Source organism: Typopeltis vanoorti, chromosome 15, assembly GCF_054136105.1.
Source record: "Typopeltis vanoorti isolate ZY-2024b chromosome 15, IOZ_Tvanoo_1.0, whole genome shotgun sequence".
Classification (NCBI taxonomy): Eukaryota; Metazoa; Arthropoda; class Arachnida; order Uropygi; family Thelyphonidae; genus Typopeltis; species Typopeltis vanoorti.
In genome coordinates, this window is record NC_143563.1 from 14926889 (window position 1) to 14944120 (window position 17232).

General features: G+C 35.9%; 1 protein-coding gene across 1 annotated transcript in view; it reads left to right on the forward strand.

The window, feature by feature from the left end:
- The window catches only part of LOC150098406 (prostaglandin E synthase 2-like), a 130554-nt gene extending 114175 nt beyond the window's left edge, over window positions 1-16379 (forward strand). The window contains exon 6 of the mRNA XM_090405225.1: window positions 13540-16379. Within this exon, the coding sequence (XP_090261351.1) occupies window positions 13540-13668 (129 nt within the window). The 3' untranslated portion in view covers window positions 13669-16379. The remainder of the gene's footprint in view (window positions 1-13539) is intronic.
- Window positions 16380-17232: the final 853 nt, after the last annotated feature.

Genomic DNA, 17232 nt, shown 5'->3' on the forward strand with positions numbered 1-17232 from the left:
AAGAAAGTCACTTCTTGGCCTATAGAAGTTACTAACAGATTAAAACCATTTAACTCTATATCCCCCCATATTTATGGACTCCCAAAAATGCATAAAGAAAATGTGTCAATGCGTCCCATAGTGGATGGCATTGATTCCCCTCCCCCCATACAAATTAGCTAAACATTTGGCCAAAGCGCTCGCACACTATACTGGCAATCATCACACCATCACGCATAAAAAATTTAGCCCACTTCAAAGCCAGCATAGAAAACCTTACACTCCAACATTCAGCTTTGACGTCTCCTCCTTATTCACAAATGCCCTAAATTTTTTCCCGATATCTCAGCCCTATTTCAGTTCACAATGAACTTAGGCTATTTCATTTGGCAGGGAAAATTCTACAAACAAATAGAGGGGACAACCATGGGTTCACCACTCTCCCCACCCTTGGCCAATTTCTTTATGGAGACCTTTGAAGAAAAAGCCTTAGCCTCTGCCCCACAAAAACCAACCATATGGCTTCGCTACATTGATGTGTTCACTATTTGGCCACATGGCTCTGATTCACTCCTGTCCTTCTTAACACACTTAAACAACCAACACCCCAGAATCAAGTTCACTCTGGAAAAAGAGGAAAACAACAGCCTCCCTTTCCTAGACACACAAGTCACCATCAGGCTGGAGGTGACTGTACCCACCCATACAGGCAGGTACATTCACCAACAATTCCCCCCCCCCTCACAACAATATGGAGTGATGAAAACACTATACAACAGGGTTAAACTAATCTGTTCTAATAACAAGGCCCTAAACACTGAGCTAAATCACATCCCTCAACACTTTCTCAGCCAATGGCTACCCCTCCCCCCCCAAAAAAAATCTAAAAAATATTGAAACCACAACAAGGATTACTCTAAATTCAGCACCATTCCCTACATCCGAGGCACCTCAGAAAAAATTACCAAAATCTTAAAAAAACATGACTTGACCTTCTGTTACAGACCATACAGAAAATTGGCATCCCTTATCTGCTCCACTAAAGACCAACCACTTCCCCCAGACCTATCTAGTGTATACCAGGTCCCTTGCAGCTGTAAACTGTCTTACTTTGGCCAAATAGGCAGGACAGCGAATATCAGAATTTCAGAACACAAGAACTACATCCTGTTTCACAAGTACAGCCACTCTAGTCTTGCAGAAGATGCTCTGGATACACGCCACAGAATACGGTGGAAGAAAGCTACAGTAATACACCTTAGCAAGTTCAAATTTGAAAGACTATTCATGAAATCAGCCTCAGCCCTTAGAAACTCTCCAAACCTCAACAAATTTGGTTGTATGAGACTGCCCCAAATTTGGGAGGCTTACATCAGCAGACCTTCAGCCTGACGGCCAAGAACATCTAAATAGCCCGCTAGGGAGCACCATCAGGACTTTTAGGAAAACAATAGCTTCATCACTTCATTCTCAGTGTAATTTAATTTATATTCTTATCTACGTTGTCAATTCCTTAAGTGATTTAGTAATAGTTAGTATATCAAGGTATGTGTTATTGGTTGAAGAAGCATGGTCAAGAGTATTTATGTTAGTGTCTCCTATTAGGTACAGGGTTATAATGCCGCTTAACCATGCTTCTAATTCATGCAGAAAGCTGAGTGGGTCTGGAGGTCTGTATATTATGTTTATCGTGTATTAGATGCTATGTTTGTTGTTATTTGCGATTTCCAATATTAGTGTTTCTGCATGTTCGAAACAAGTTTGTTTTTCCATCACACTGTATTTTTCTTTGATAAATGCCATGGTGCTGCTTCCTCTTTTTTGGTCTACATAAGGTGTAGGACTGGTAGTTATTAATGTTGTATTACATGCATAAGCTTATGCATCATTTATTTCAACTCCGGTCAGGATTAGTACATCTATGTTTGTCAAGCTGTAGTTGAGCAATGTTATTAATGTAAACCAGTTTTTCTTTACACTTATGTTTGAATGCATGGAAAGGCTTATGTGTTCACAGTACACGCCATGTATTTTCATGGTATTGATGACAACACAAAATGATAAGGAAATAATATCTGTTAACTTATTTACTGATATTTCGCTGGTATTATATTCAGCATCTTCAGAGCACAAAAACAGTTTGTCACTGTTTTTGTGTACTGTGACAATATCAGCAAATAAGTTAATAAATATTATTTTCTTATCATTCTGTGTTGTCATCAACACTGCGAAAATAAATAACTTCCTGTGTGCATGATAATGAAGTCGATATTTGTGGAAGTGTTGTCTGTCCATTTCTTCAAAGAGTCAGACTTTGAAATTTATATTTTCTGAGTGATATAAATTAAAGATACTAAGAAATTATATACTGGTTTAATCCTCTACCCAAGTGTACCTGAACTATATGTTTGCCCAGATTTGAGATATCTGAAAACTAGCATATAGTTACAAAGTGGTTAGCCTAGTGGCTTTGCGCTTTGTAACTATATGTCTGGGGAAGGAGTGTCTTAGGAAGTGTTTGAATCCAGTCGACGATGAGGAGCTTAAGGATCTTCCTCAGTCATAGCCAAGTTAGCTGGTCTTGGCCGTGGACAGTAGGATTTTTTCTACCAGTTTATCTGGGGTTTTTCATCCCATAAGCAGGCAAACCGGCCACGTGAACACATATGGATTACAGTCATGAATACTTAGGGACATAGGGCTGACCATCTTATCCTCGTATTTCAGTTAGGAAATCCAAGCATGCTTGGAAGGCCTGTTAAAGCTGGATGAGATGAGATAAAAGTTAATGTACTATATTGGTAGGCTGCTTAGGTCAGATTCTCTTGCAATTATACAAACTTAAGTGTTTTAATTCTATCTCATAAATATCTGTGAATTCTTAGTCCATGAAAACTACAAGTTTTTGTGGGGATGGGAGTTGCTTCTTCATCAGGATCGATGTTGTCCACCTTGTTTTCTTCCTTGCTGCTAGAATGCAGTCTCTCCGACTTTCTGGTAAATCGAGCAATGATTGGTATTGCCACCAATCATTGCTTTACTTCTGTTAATCGAGGACTACAAAAAAATAATGTCCATTGTTGTAACTGGAATGCCAATGTTGGTGCCAGTCAATTGCACTATGTAACTTAAATCTTATATCTTTTTCTTTTGGTATTCCCCCTATTTGTAGTTATTTTTTTGTTCTTTTTGTAGTATATGCTCGATTTGGCACTTGAGAGTGTTCACCTCTTTCTGCATCTTCTTTTTTATGCTTGAGTTTTTATTGCGCTTCTATCACTACCATTAGTTACATTTTTATGTCTTGCACAGTTCCAAGCACTTCTACACTCTCATTATTATACTGCATGTAATGTTCACACACTTCGAATTTTTTGTTAATTTGTTCCATGTGAGTATTAAGCAAGTCTTTAACCATGGCTTTGAATGAATCTAAGTCATTGGTAATCTCAGGATCAGGAAGGAACCTGACTTACTGTATGTTATTACTTTTGCTTGGTGTCTATTCTTTGTTCATTTTCTCATATCATTGTGGACATTACCCTCTAATAATAATAATAATAATAAATGCCAGTACGTTTTGCAGCTCCGTTTTACTTTCCACATGCTTTCTGAGATCCCAGAGCACTGGTACTGTTACATCATTGCTTCTTCCTATAATTTATTCTACCTTCCTACAATAGGATCCAAACCTCCTAATTTCCAATAACTTACTTCCTAAGTACTTATTCTAACAAGGAAGGCTAATCTATGTCTCTGGCCGATTCTAGTTTTTTGTCACATTTATTACTCTAACTGTTAAAGGTTATTCTTAAAATAAGAAAGAATCCTTTAAGATTCTATCTGGGGCTGTCCCCTTTTCAGATATTGATGAATTTATTTTTTAAAGCTGCACCAGCCAATATCCTAGGATAGAAGGAACTCTTATTCAGAGAGATTTTCCCAGAAAATTTATGCACATGCTCATTAACAAACACACTACTACAGTTATATAAATTTCAGCTTTGCAGTCGTTACCTCTAATCTAACACAATATACTTTCTATTCCCTCCCGCTTAGGTTCGAGTTTATGAGTGGTAGTTTGATTTCATATTCAGGCAAGGCTCAGGTATAAGAAACAAAACATGTTTATTGGGACCTTAAAACATTTACAATTATAAAATATCACACACTCTATTAATTCAATATTATACTAAATCAAATTAAGAGAAACAAGTAAACCCTGTGGCATATGAATAATAACACTTTTCCTTAAGTTAAACATAAATACACATAATATAAATATAATACTATGAACTTCTAATCAATTCTGTCTATAATGTTAATCTCACATGTTAAAATTTATCACATTCATCTATAAACATTTCCAGACAACTTGTCTTATGGAAGTCTGCCTATTGTTATGTCATTGTTTTTTTTTTTGGTTATAATTTACCTCTAATTCTCTTTGTGCCTACTGAGATCTGGCTTCTAAACTGATTTTCTGGGGCCGTTTCTCTCTTCGAGCTCTGATGAAATTTATTTGTTTATGCTGCGCCAGTCAGAACTCTAGGATAGAAATTCTTTTCCGAAGAAATTTTCCCAGAATTATATAGATTAAGTAGATTGAGTTCTCAGTATACAGTTATGGCCTTGACAATCTTAAATTCTCCCTTTTCCCTCTAAACATAGGTTCGATATTTTCGTGAGTGGTAAAATTCAATCTCTTACTCAGACAAACTCAGGTATACATGGGAAAGCATATTTATTATCTAAGAGCACTACAATTTAAACAGCACATATAATCAAGCAAATCGGGATTAATACTAAAATACAAGTAAAGCAGGGTCATAATAACACAGTCCAACACAATTTTTGTGACTTTTATATGAGACTTGTTTTTTACTAATTTGGGTGCGCTAATTTCAAATATCAAACCCATTTTTCTCTATCACTTCAGGTTTTTCCTCTATGGCATTTTCTTTTTACTAATTTGTAAGTTTTTGATAGTTTTAAGGAGGCAGTACTATGTAGAGGATCAAAAAAATCGATTTTTTAATATTATTTTCTGAAAGTATGTACTTTTAAAAATCTGTTCCTAACTTTTTATCAAGAAATTTGAAAAATTCCCGAAGATATAGCCTATTATTCAAAGCGGTGCGCAGATCAGAATCGGAGCGCTCACCGCTCTCGCTTGTTAGTAAACGAATAAATGCGTAAGAACCTGCAACGGCACACACTGGCTCTTTGAATGCGAGAAAGGCCAATAATTAGATACATAACTACTTAACAATATTCATTAAAAATTACAAGAATATTTATAAAAAAAATAACAATTTTACTTACACGTGAGTTTCAGGGAATAAATTTTTGTTTGTAGCAATTTCTGCTGTGTTCTGTTTTGGCAATCCCTTTGAATACTCCAACAGTAGTCGGCCATCAAGTGAGAATCCCATCTTCCTTGGTACTGATCTTCCATAGTTTTTAAGTCTTGATGAAATCTTTCGCCTTGTTCATCGCTTACAGCACCTAAATTCTCAGGAAATCTATCAAGATGACTGTATAGGAAAGGAAGCTTTATGCTCATGTTGCAACCTAGGCGCTGGAAATTTTCAAGCATTGTTTCCACTAGATCTTTGTAATTGTATGCTTTTTTGTTTCCAAGAAAATTATTCACAACCATCGTAAATGAAGTCCAGGCCTCTTTCTCAATTTCGTTCATAGAGTTGATGAAATTTGGGTCTCTCATTAAAGTTCTAATTTGCGGTCCATCAAATACACCAGCTTTAATTTTTTCATAACTAAGTCGTGGAAATTTTTCACATATGTATTGGAAACAGTCACCTTGTGAATCTAAAGCTTTAACATACTGCTTCATAAGACCTATTTTGATGTGTAGAGGTGGAAAAATGATTTTTTCTCTGTCGATTAAAGGTTGATTTATAACATTCTGTTCTCCAACATTTAAGGATATTCTAAGAGGCCAATGTTTCTGACTCCAGTGTTGGTTTCTAGCTCGACTATCCCAGAAGCATAGAAAATACGGAAACTTTGTATCCTCTTTGAAAGCCAAGTAAAAAGTTCACCATTTTAAGATCCACACAGATGATCCAGTTATGGTCTGTATATTTTAATAACTTCAGAACCTTTTTAATGTCCTCATATGTTTCCTTTAAGTGGACTGAATAGCCAATAGGAATTGAGCCATATACATTCCCATTGTGTAGTAAGACACACTTGAGACTTCTGCTTGAACTGTCGATAAATAAACTCCACTCATATGGATGATATTGTACAATACCCATTTCAGTTAGTAAACCTGACACATTGTTATAGTAAACAAACCCACACTCGTGTTTAAAATATTGTACAAGATTACTTTCCCTGCTAAGCTAATTTTTGGCGTTTTCCCTTGCTCCACTGTCGTAAATTTTCTACACATGACTTACACACTTTATTTGGAGCCCATGACTTGTCCTGATCTGCAATTTTTACGTCAAAGTATGCAAAGTACACTTTCTTAACGAAATCAGTGATATTTGTCCTTTGACTGGGAACTGTAAAGCTGCCACAAATGTAGCAGAAGGAATCTACACTATTGACACAATTTCGAGTAGTAGACATGATGTATTTTCTTCACCGACTAACATGCAATTAACAAGACAAAAAAAACAGACTTTATTGAAACGTTATAAGCGCTCATCATACTTTCACGATCGATTAACGATTGACTGATTTCGATCGTTCTTTGTCCGCTATGACGCATATAGCATTCATTTGTTTTAGGCAGTTGTCATCACCTACTTTTCATCACCTAAATGTATTAGGTCGGTTATCGGCCTCTCTCGCATTCAAAGCACCAGTACGTGCCGTTGCAGGTTCTTACGCATTTATTCATTTACTAACAAGCGAGAGTGGTGAGCACTCCGATTCCGATCTGCGCACCGCTTTGAATAATAGGCTATATCTTCGGGAATTTTTCGAATTTCTTGATAAAATGTTAGGAACAGAGTTTTAAAAGTACATAACTTTCAGAAAATAATATTAAAAGATCGATTTTTTTTGATCCTCTAAATAGTACTGCCTCCTTAAAACTATCAAAAACTTACAAATTAGCAAAAAGAAAATGCCATAGAGGAAAAACCTGACGTGATAGAGAGAAACGCGTTTGATATTTTAAATCAGCGCACCCAGATTAGTAAAAAAACAAGTGTCAGATCATAATCTGCAGAAAAAAATTTTTTTTGTTGGCCAGTGTAATCAAACAGACAAGCTATTCAAACACACTTATAAGAATCTTATGTTCATCTATATCACAAACATGAATCTCGGTACTAAGCTAGATTACTGCTACTAACGACCCATACACATTAAACTTGGTCTAGACAACTTATGAACGTAGACTACCAGTCCAATTTGATTAATATAACACAGGAAATTGTCTCTAAAATCTCTCTCTCTTCTTTTCTAAACTCTGTCTATTTTTTCACCTTCGTCACTAATAGATAACACATAAAGGGAAGATTTGTACATTACCACCTTGTTAGATGAACCTTCAATCCTTCCATTTGTTCCTTGTTATAGGTTGTCCCTCTGTACGATGGATTGCCGTCACATGCTCATTCCGAATTAGCCACTTGTTTCTTCTCAGCTTACAAACTTTTTGCATCGCCACGTCTAACACAATTTACTTTCAAAGGAATCCTTTGCTGCTTTCTCATCAGTTAGATCCACACCTATGGTCTAAAACTCGAACACTGCCATCATCTCATGCTATATTTTCTTCACATCGCTCAGCAACAGGAAACACGCTGCCACTTTGCTGTCCTCACACGTCTTGTCTGGTCTGAGGCATGCTGATCCCTCGGGAGCTGTGAGCAAGAGACCAATGGGGGAGGGCACATGCGACCAGGGAACACCACAGGAACCAGGAGAAAAAACGATGTTCTTTCTCTGGTTCCTGTGTGTGTTCTTTCTTCTGTTGAAGCCTCTCTCAACGATGTGAATCAATTTTAAACTATGGGGCTATCGCTCTTTTTGGGGAACGTGAATTTAATGCACCTTCCACGAATGCTTACTCATCACACGTTACGTCATCCTTGGTGGTCAAACTGCAACCTTTGAACTTTCGTTCGCACAATGGTACATGACTTATACATGGCATAGTTTAACATTGATGTTTTTGACAAATTAAGATTCCATCTATTTTAGACAATAACTTTAAACATAGTACAATTTAATATTTATTTCCTCCTTCGACTTCATTTAAATTTAAGATTCAACTTCTTCTTTTATATTGTAATTCCTTTTAAGCAAAGTTATTATATACATCTTCACATATTATGTCTGCTTTGCCAAGAGTACAAGTGTATTTTTGCTTGATATTGTTCTCTTGTTAAATCTTGAATGGAGCGGTTCTATTCTTGATAGAGCCATCATTCAAGATCTAACACTATATAAGATTAAGATGATCACTTAAAGTTCTCTAATAATCTGTCCACATTAGACCAATACATAATGATTTTCTTTCCTCTAACATAATTGGGAAGTAGATAACAATGTTCTGTATTTTACCATTTCTTGGCCGGAATACCTGGATCATTATATCTGTTCACCTTTGTTAAACTCGGTTTGGTACTTCATCAGATCATGTCCACGTGGAGGGTCATGGTAGTCATCTGATTAGGCTTTACTCTGCACCCGACATCGTGTCTCCATCTATCTGGATCTGCTGCCGATCATTCTCCTCTGTTCTGCCGGTTGCAAGGAAACGCTCCGCTGCTTCCTTCCAATGGGACACTTAGCGAAAGCTCGAAACTATAGACGGCAACATCTCATCGTCCGGCACCATTTGGAATCTATCTAGCATCCAAAGGAAAGGGCTCAGCATCTGACATCGTCGTACCAACTTCAATCAATCAGGAACAAGCAGGTTCAAAGGAGACTAGAAAAAAAGTCTCGAGAAACAGCGCGAATCCCCTTTTATTCTCTCTTCCTTGCGCCCTCTTTTCTGCTATCCTTTTTCACATGGCACTTGTCCTCAGTGCCCCTTGGCTGATCCGTTATGCTCCTTCTCCTTTTCGAGTGCACTTTTCCAAGAAAGCAAGTTAAAGTCTCTTTCTGCATAAGCCCTTGCTTCAAGCAGGATGGCTCACACTCGACCTTTGGAGTATTATTTACAACCTCATTGAGCTATTCACTGTATACAGAATGCCTTAATATAACTATAATTTACACACAAAATTCTCTACATGACTTTGGAAAAACAACATTGAATCTTAGTATTTTACATAAAAAGGTGAATTTATTCTTACTTACAGTAAAGAAATTTTTTTATTTTCTGCTCGAGTGCAAGCTTCTCTTTCAGCTGTTATTTTAGACTTGTTAAATCCTGAATGAATAATTTCCTTTTAAGGTTCTTCATTCAGGATCTAACAGTAGTGTAGTTTTAGACCTCAACCAGAGCAAGTGGGTCCATCCCCTTCATCGCTTAATTGCTTATTGTACCTGTTACAGGACATTCTGCTTGTTGACCTTTGATGTCTCAGTGACTTTTGGACTTTCTTCCCTTGAGCAACTGCAGCGTGATTCTTAAAATGGCGACATCCTTTGTTCTTCGCTTGTTGGTGACAACAATCCACTCTGTCTACAACTTTCAGCACACAAAATTTTGATTTTGGATTTAACCACTTCAAAATTATAAAAACGGGGGCAGCGATATCAGAATGTGCACACTCATATGCCTACATAGTGCCCTCTAATAATAAATGCCTTAAGGCTAACTGCAGTACTAATGCACTAGAGGTTTACAACTTATTATTTGTTTATGGATATCACATAAAAAAAATTTTTTTAAAGAGCTTTAAAATTTAATTCTATAATAAATATATATTGTGAAATGAAATTTATGTACGCCATTTTATTTAGTTCTACCAAATAAAAATTCAGGAAAAGAGTGGTTTTCTTTACCTGTAAAAATCTCTTCAGGACTTGAAACTTGTGGAATTTACTTGTCCTTACTTCTAGAAATTCATTTTGGGGAAGGAAATATGTAATCTTCATGTAATACAAAGAAAAAATTACTGCGATATTTGGAAGGAAATTCATTGTAACGCACTAATTCACTAGACCTATTTCTTTGGATCTATGCATTTGATGTAGTGAAGATTGAATTACAATTTACAGAACCTGTGATTTTTATTGTGGTCCTGCAAAAACTATGACATTGCTCAGTTTAGATTGATATTTTGCTTATTTATTTCCCATGGTGATGTGATTCAACTAAATGAAACTATCTGTAATAGTTTGTAAGGTGTGAAATTGATTATTGCAATGCAGAATTATAGCTTTTGCCTTGTCATCTAATTTTCATTAAAAAAATTTCTTTCAGAATTAAGACTAAGAAATTGCTGAACATTTAACTAATTTTGATTTTACACACTGATTATTTCCTGAAATCCTGAAACACACTCCAACTCAACATCACCAGAGTTAAAGATCAGTACGATCAACATAAGAATCCTGAATGGCAAAGAAATGGAGCTAACTGAGGAATGGGATAAGTACCAGATCGACATAATAGCTGTGACTGAAACAAAAAAGACAAAATCTGGTGAGATTTTTCTGAGCAATAAATACAAAGTGTTATATTCAAGCAGTGACAATCAGGGAAGAGAAGGTGTAGCTATAGTACTGAACACAAAATATGAGGCTAATCTTCTTGAATGGCAAGCAGTATCAAGTAGATTGATTTGTCAAATATCAGAATGAGGAACTGAACAATGAGACCTATCTGTGCCTATGATCCCACAGAAGGTTCCACTAAGGTAGAAATGGGGGAATTTTTTGAGACTAAAGAAAGCAATTGACACAATGAAAAAGGAAAAGTTTGTCCTTGTTGGGGAACTAAATAGCAGAGGAGGTAATGATTGTCAGACATATAAAAATATTTTGGGAAAATTTGGAGAAAAGAGCAAAGCTAATAATAATGGCAAATACCTGTTGGATTTCTGCTCACTCAGGACGTGAACTGGTTATTACTAACACAATGTTCCAACATTATGCACAAAAATGTGCACAAATTCACATGGAGGCAAGGATAAGAAAAGACTCATTTAACTATGTTATTGTTGACAGGGATGTTTATTCCTTGGTGCAGGACATTAGCATGTACATAGGATTTGAAATTGGAAGTGATCACCATTTAGTCTTGAAACAGAAACTGCTGCGACAGTGCGAATAATTTGCTAAGTTTTGAGATACTGTAGTTGTTAAGTAATTTTACTCTCTTATTTAAAAAAAATAATGTAAATTATTTTTTTAATATGAGAGTTTATTTATTAGTTTACTGTAAGAAAGTATTAAAGTGAATAAAAGTTGAGCAGCTCTCAGATGTGAACTGTAGGCTAAAATACACAAACATTATTCAAGAAAAAACAAAAGAGTTTCAGAACAGGAACCAAACCTTGGAGATTCATTTGCAAGTCCTGAAGAAAAGATTGATTGATTCAGCCAGAGAGGTGTGTGGTGAGGTTGTCTGCAAGAACAGAAAAATCTGAACTACATGGTGGACACAAGTAGTTAAAGAGGCAGTAAAGGAAAAGAAGAAAACATATCAAAAGTTCCTGGCAGATAAGTCAGCTTGTGCTCTGAGAATATAGAGACAAATGTAAGAAAGCTAAACACTTTGGTAAGAACATAGAAAATAAATATCAAGAAGGTGGCAAAATATTCTGGAGGCTGTTTAAAAAGCTCAGAAATGGAAGAAAGAGTGCTGTAAAAGGAATTAGAGATGATAAAGGTGACATGAAAACTGGTGAAAATTATATCCTTGCTGTATGGAGTAATTATTTCAAAAAATTGCTAAACGAAACAATCAGTGACAGCACAGTAGTAAAAAAACACTCATCAGTCATGCAATCAGGAATACATATCCATACTTGAAGTATAAAAAGCCATCAGAAGCCTGAAATGTGGAAAGGCAGCGGGAGTAGATGATATTCGACAGAAATGCTCAAGTGTGAAGGTATAAAAGTCTTACAGTTGCTACTGCATAGTTCAGAAGGCCTGGACAGAGGGACAAATTCCAGATGATTGGGGTAGAGCTCTCGTAGTACCCATATACAAAATGGGAAATAAAACGGAATGTGAGAATTACAGGGGTATTTTTCTACTGAGTGTCTCTCAAGATTTTATTATTTTTATTAGTACCCAAGACCCCATGGAGTCAAAGACTCATCTAGGAGGTCCTTTTATCATACACACACAGCTCATCATACCGTGCTTTAAACACACAAATTCTCTGCGGACACCACACTCTCAGGTAAAGCATTCTGATCATTTGCAACTCTGCATGAAAAACTGCTTCTCACTCCCCTACTCACACCCTCTTTATACAGTTTCCAGGGATGACCTCTGGTTCTCTCCTGATCTCCCACTGTTTTCTGTAGAACCTCTCCAGCATTGATCCTATAACAACCCCTTAAATAACTTTAGGTCTCTATCATATGTCCCCTCTTCCTCCTGTCCATCTCTACAAGTTGCATCTTTTCAATCTTTCCTCATACTCGACATTCCAGAGGTTAGAAATTACCTTAGTCAGTCGCCTCTGGACCCTTTCCAACATCTCTTCATCCTTCTGTAAACCAGGTGACAAAATCTGGGCACAATAGTCCATGTGTGGCCTAATCAAAGCCTTATACAATGGAATAAGAATCTCCCTACTTCTACAAGTCAGTGTCCTCCACATCATCCCCAGAAGTGTTTGTGTCTTCACAATTTTAGTTATGTGTTTCCTAAATTTCAGATCCTTATCCAATATCACCCCCAATTTATGCAAGTATACTTGAGAAATGGTCGAGAAGGATTGTGGAAGAGAAGCTTAGTGAAGAACAAGCTGGATTCAGGTCAAATAGAGGCTGTCAGGATCAGATTTTCACTCTACGACAAATAGTTGAGAGATCATTGGCATATAATAAAGATCTGTATTTAAGTTTTGTAGATCTGGAAAAGGCATATGACAAGGTGCCAAGAGAAAAGCTATTCAAAACACTACAGTTGTATGGTGTCAATGGGGCATTATATCAAACAATACCTAGTCTTTATTTGAGTTGGAGAAGTCAGCAGTTAGAACTGAAGGAAGTACAGGAAAGATTAGCAAAACAAGTGTTCTCTGCCAGGTTGGCAGGGAAAAGACCAGAGGAAGACCAAGATATAGGTGGATTGATACAGTAGAAAGTGCCTTAGAAGATAGAAATATAAGATCTGATAATGTTGGAGTCTTGACAGGTAACAGACTGATTTGGAGGAAAATTGTAGATAGGAAGTTAGTAATGATGTAAGTTTTTCATGTAGTACTATCATATCCTGTACACCTCTTGAGAGGGTACATATCGTGTTGATGATGATGACACTGATTATTTTATTACTTCATTGAACAAGGTGCATGAAAAGTAATTTCTTCAAAAACTTTTGAAGTGATGAATTTAGTTTCACTTGTAAATATCGGTAATTTAGCTTTTTTAAATACCAATGTATTTTAAATTTTGGAGTTTCAAAAGCTATTTTTTTTTCTCTTTTAAGAGTGCCTATGGAGTTCTTAATATGATAGAAGGATGTTCTGCTTTCCGAGATTTAACCAAGAACACATCGCTTAGTAAATGGTATGAAAAGATGAAAATAGCTGTTATCTCACACCAGGGAGCTGAATGATGATAGTTAAGATAAAAGGATAAAAAAATTAATATATATTTTTATAGACTGCATTCTCAGAAATATTTAATTTTATTTAACTGATAGTGCCTTTTATATAAGAAGACTTGTTGTAAATAAGTGTTTTCCTATGGTGATTTACATATGTTCTGTATTTGTGGAATGTCTACATTTTCTTTGAAGAAATCAGATCTGTTTTTAAAAAATATACTGAGAATTTTTAAAAATGTTAATTGACAGCTAATCATGTAAATATTGATTTCGTTTTCTGTAGGTATGTACTTAAATATGCTCAGGTTTGTAATGCATAATTTTTTTTTAAAAAAAATTAATAATGCTATTAATTGGTGAAATGAGTTTCATGTTTATTTCCTCAGTAGCAAGCATTGCATTGTACAAAATTCCTTTGCTTTTTGCAAATTCACCTTTAATAAACTCATTTTTCTCATTAGGCTAGTTTTATTCATGTAGTGTAGCTTGATAAAATATTATTGCGGTATTCTACAGTACCTTAGTTGAGCTTAGCAGTGATAAAGTTATCTCAAGCAGTTTAAAAACAGTGTCTTTGCTGACTTTGAGTATTCTTATGTATATGAATTTATATTAAAAAAAAAAAAAACTACTGAAACAACTTTTAAACATGTTTGAATTTAACAAGCATTTCTTTATCCAAATCTGCTATCTGTAGGAAAATATTTTTGTGTTGTGTATCTACCTCCAAACAAAAGGCTGCAGATTCGAATCCTGCGGTGGCTTTGGATGTTTGTGATTGTTTGTGAAAATACTAGTAGTAGTAGTAGTGGTGGTGGCTAACAGTAGATGGCATTGGTGTAGATGATGGTAATTGCGGTTCGTTGTAGTTGGTGGATTGAGTGGTGGAGACGGAGAGTTGTGGAGTAGATACCCTCCCTCGATGAGTTTTTTGGATTCCTTGGAGGTGTCATGTAATAATAATAATATTTATAGTGATGCACATATCAGAAAGACAATTTGTCACATGATCTGTGACAAATTGTCACAGATCATGTGACATTCAAGAAGTCTGTGTCCATTCAAGAAGATTAGCCTCGTATTTAGTGTTGAATACTATGGCTACTCCTTCTTGTCCTTGATTTTCATTGCCTGAATATAACATTTTGTATTTATTGCTCAGAAAGATCTCACCAGTTTTTGTCTTTTTTGTTTCAGTCACCCCTATTATGTCGATCTGGTACTTATCTAATTCCTCAGCTAGCTCCATTTCTTTGCCATTCAGGCTTCTTATGTTGATAGTACTGATCTTTAACTCTGGTGATGTTGAGTTGGGGTGTGTTTTCAGATTTGTTACAGTAGCTGACTTTTAGCTGTTCACCCTGGTTCTCTGGTGAATACAACAGGGTTCTTGTTTAACCGGGCAACGTCCCAGCCGGCATGAAATTCTCTCATGTTGTACCATCATTTAATATTTTGTTTTAACCAATAAGAATACAATTTGGTTGACTAAATCCCAAATTGTCAGCCCATCTTCGTTCATTCAGCATCCGGGTAGATACCCAACATGGTGCACCATGTTGTCAGAAGCCCTGGTCAGTTTTCTGCATTCCTTTAAAGGCTATGTGGAGGTCTCCTCTCTGTTATATAGCTTTGACCCTTAAGCACCCAAAAAAAAAAATCCTTTCGTATTTTAATATATGGCCCAAAGATCAAAATAATATGGGAACCCTACTCCAGAAAAACCAAATATGGAACTTTTTAAAGTTATTTCAGCCCTCCTGTAAGGAGGATGCTAGTCTCACATTGGACAGTGAAATTTACGTCTCATCTAAAGAATCACAGAAATTGTCCACAGTAGGATTTGGGATCCAATCTATTGGTTGGAAAGCAAAAGCAGTGACCACTTGATCAATTAGGCTGTCAACTCCATCGCTTTTAAATTAAAGTGCACAAGTTGTGTGTGTTTTACAACATCCCCACCCACAAAAGGTTATAACATGAACCCTGCTCTGGAATTCAAACATGGCACTCTTTCAAGTTACATTAGGCTTGCAATAAGCAGAGGGGCAAGTTATTTAGTGCCAGTTGCTAAAAATTGTATTATCTACTACTTAAAGATAATTGCAAAAATCCATGTCACAGTGGGATTCAAACTCTCAACCTATAGGTTGAAAATCAGAAAATAAGCTCATAAAAAAATAATAAATAAAACAAAGAAAGAAAGAAGGAAAAAAAGGAAATTCGGATTTTTCCAAAGAACTAGGTCAGTCCTGGGTTTTTTGTTATTTATTTATTTATTTATTATTTGTGTGTGTGTGTGTGTGTGTGTGTGTGTGTGTGTGTGTGTGTGTGTGTGTGTGTGTGTGTGTGTGTGTGTGTGGACACACACACAAATGGATTAGCTTTGGCTTGGGATAAAGAAAGAAAGGCAAGAGGATTAAATTCATAAAATGTTGTATGATGCTGAGGAAGTACATTATTTTATTTTTAAAAAATATAAGAATTGAAATTATGGAAAAAGTTAATGAATTTCATTTAAATTGCTGGTTAGATTGAAAATTTGACTAGATCTTCATTTACAAGCTGAAAGGTCTTTGAATTTATCTAAGAGAAAAGGAAGAGTATGTTAAGTTAAGGGGAGATGGTAAATCCCGTTTTATTTTTATAGCCGGGTACGAAACACGGATCTAAATCCATAGCGTTTCATGCCGGAAAAAAAAAAAAAACTATCGGCGTGCCCAAGTGTAAGTGATCATTTGGGTAGTACAGCAACTCCAAGCAAAGGTGGAGCAAGCTCCGTCACTAACTTTAATATTCTCTCATAATGTAAAACACAGCTCCTAAGAGATGTATATATACTATTTTACATTATGAGAAGAGGTCACTACCCAGACCGGTTTCAACCTTTTTTTGAGGTCTCATCAGTGAGTAGGTAGACCTGGAATATCAAGGTTTTAAGTGAACCGAACTTGCATATACCTCTACTAGAGTTCGGTTCACTTAGAACCTTGATATTCCAGGTCTACCTACTCACTGATGAGACCTCAAAAAAGGTTGAAACCGGTCTGGTACATTATGAGAAGAGTGACCTCTTCTCATAATGTAAAACTGTATATATACATCTCTTAGGAGCTGTGTTTTACATTATGAGAGAATATTAAAGTTAGTGATGGAACTTGCTCCACCTTTGCTTGGAGTTGCCCTGGTGTTGTACTACCCAAGTGATCACTATCATTTGGGCTTGCCGATAGTTTTTTCGGCATGAAACTCTATGGATTTCGATCAGAGTTTCATACCTCGCTATAAAAATAAAACGGGATTTACCATCTCCCCTTAACTTAACTTGTGTCGCTGGTAAAATAGCCTTTTGGCTTATTATGGAAGAGTATGTTGTTGTTATAAAAGCAAATTAAATTGCTTGTTTTCCTAATTGATTATGTTTTGCTTATTGTATTTCACATGTAAATAGCACTGTTAAACTATTATATATGCTAAACTAATAATATATTCTTCTTCTGTTATAGTTCAAATGTACATATTCGTAAAACATTAATTGTGAAGATTTTTATATTTGTCTGTACAGTGACAATA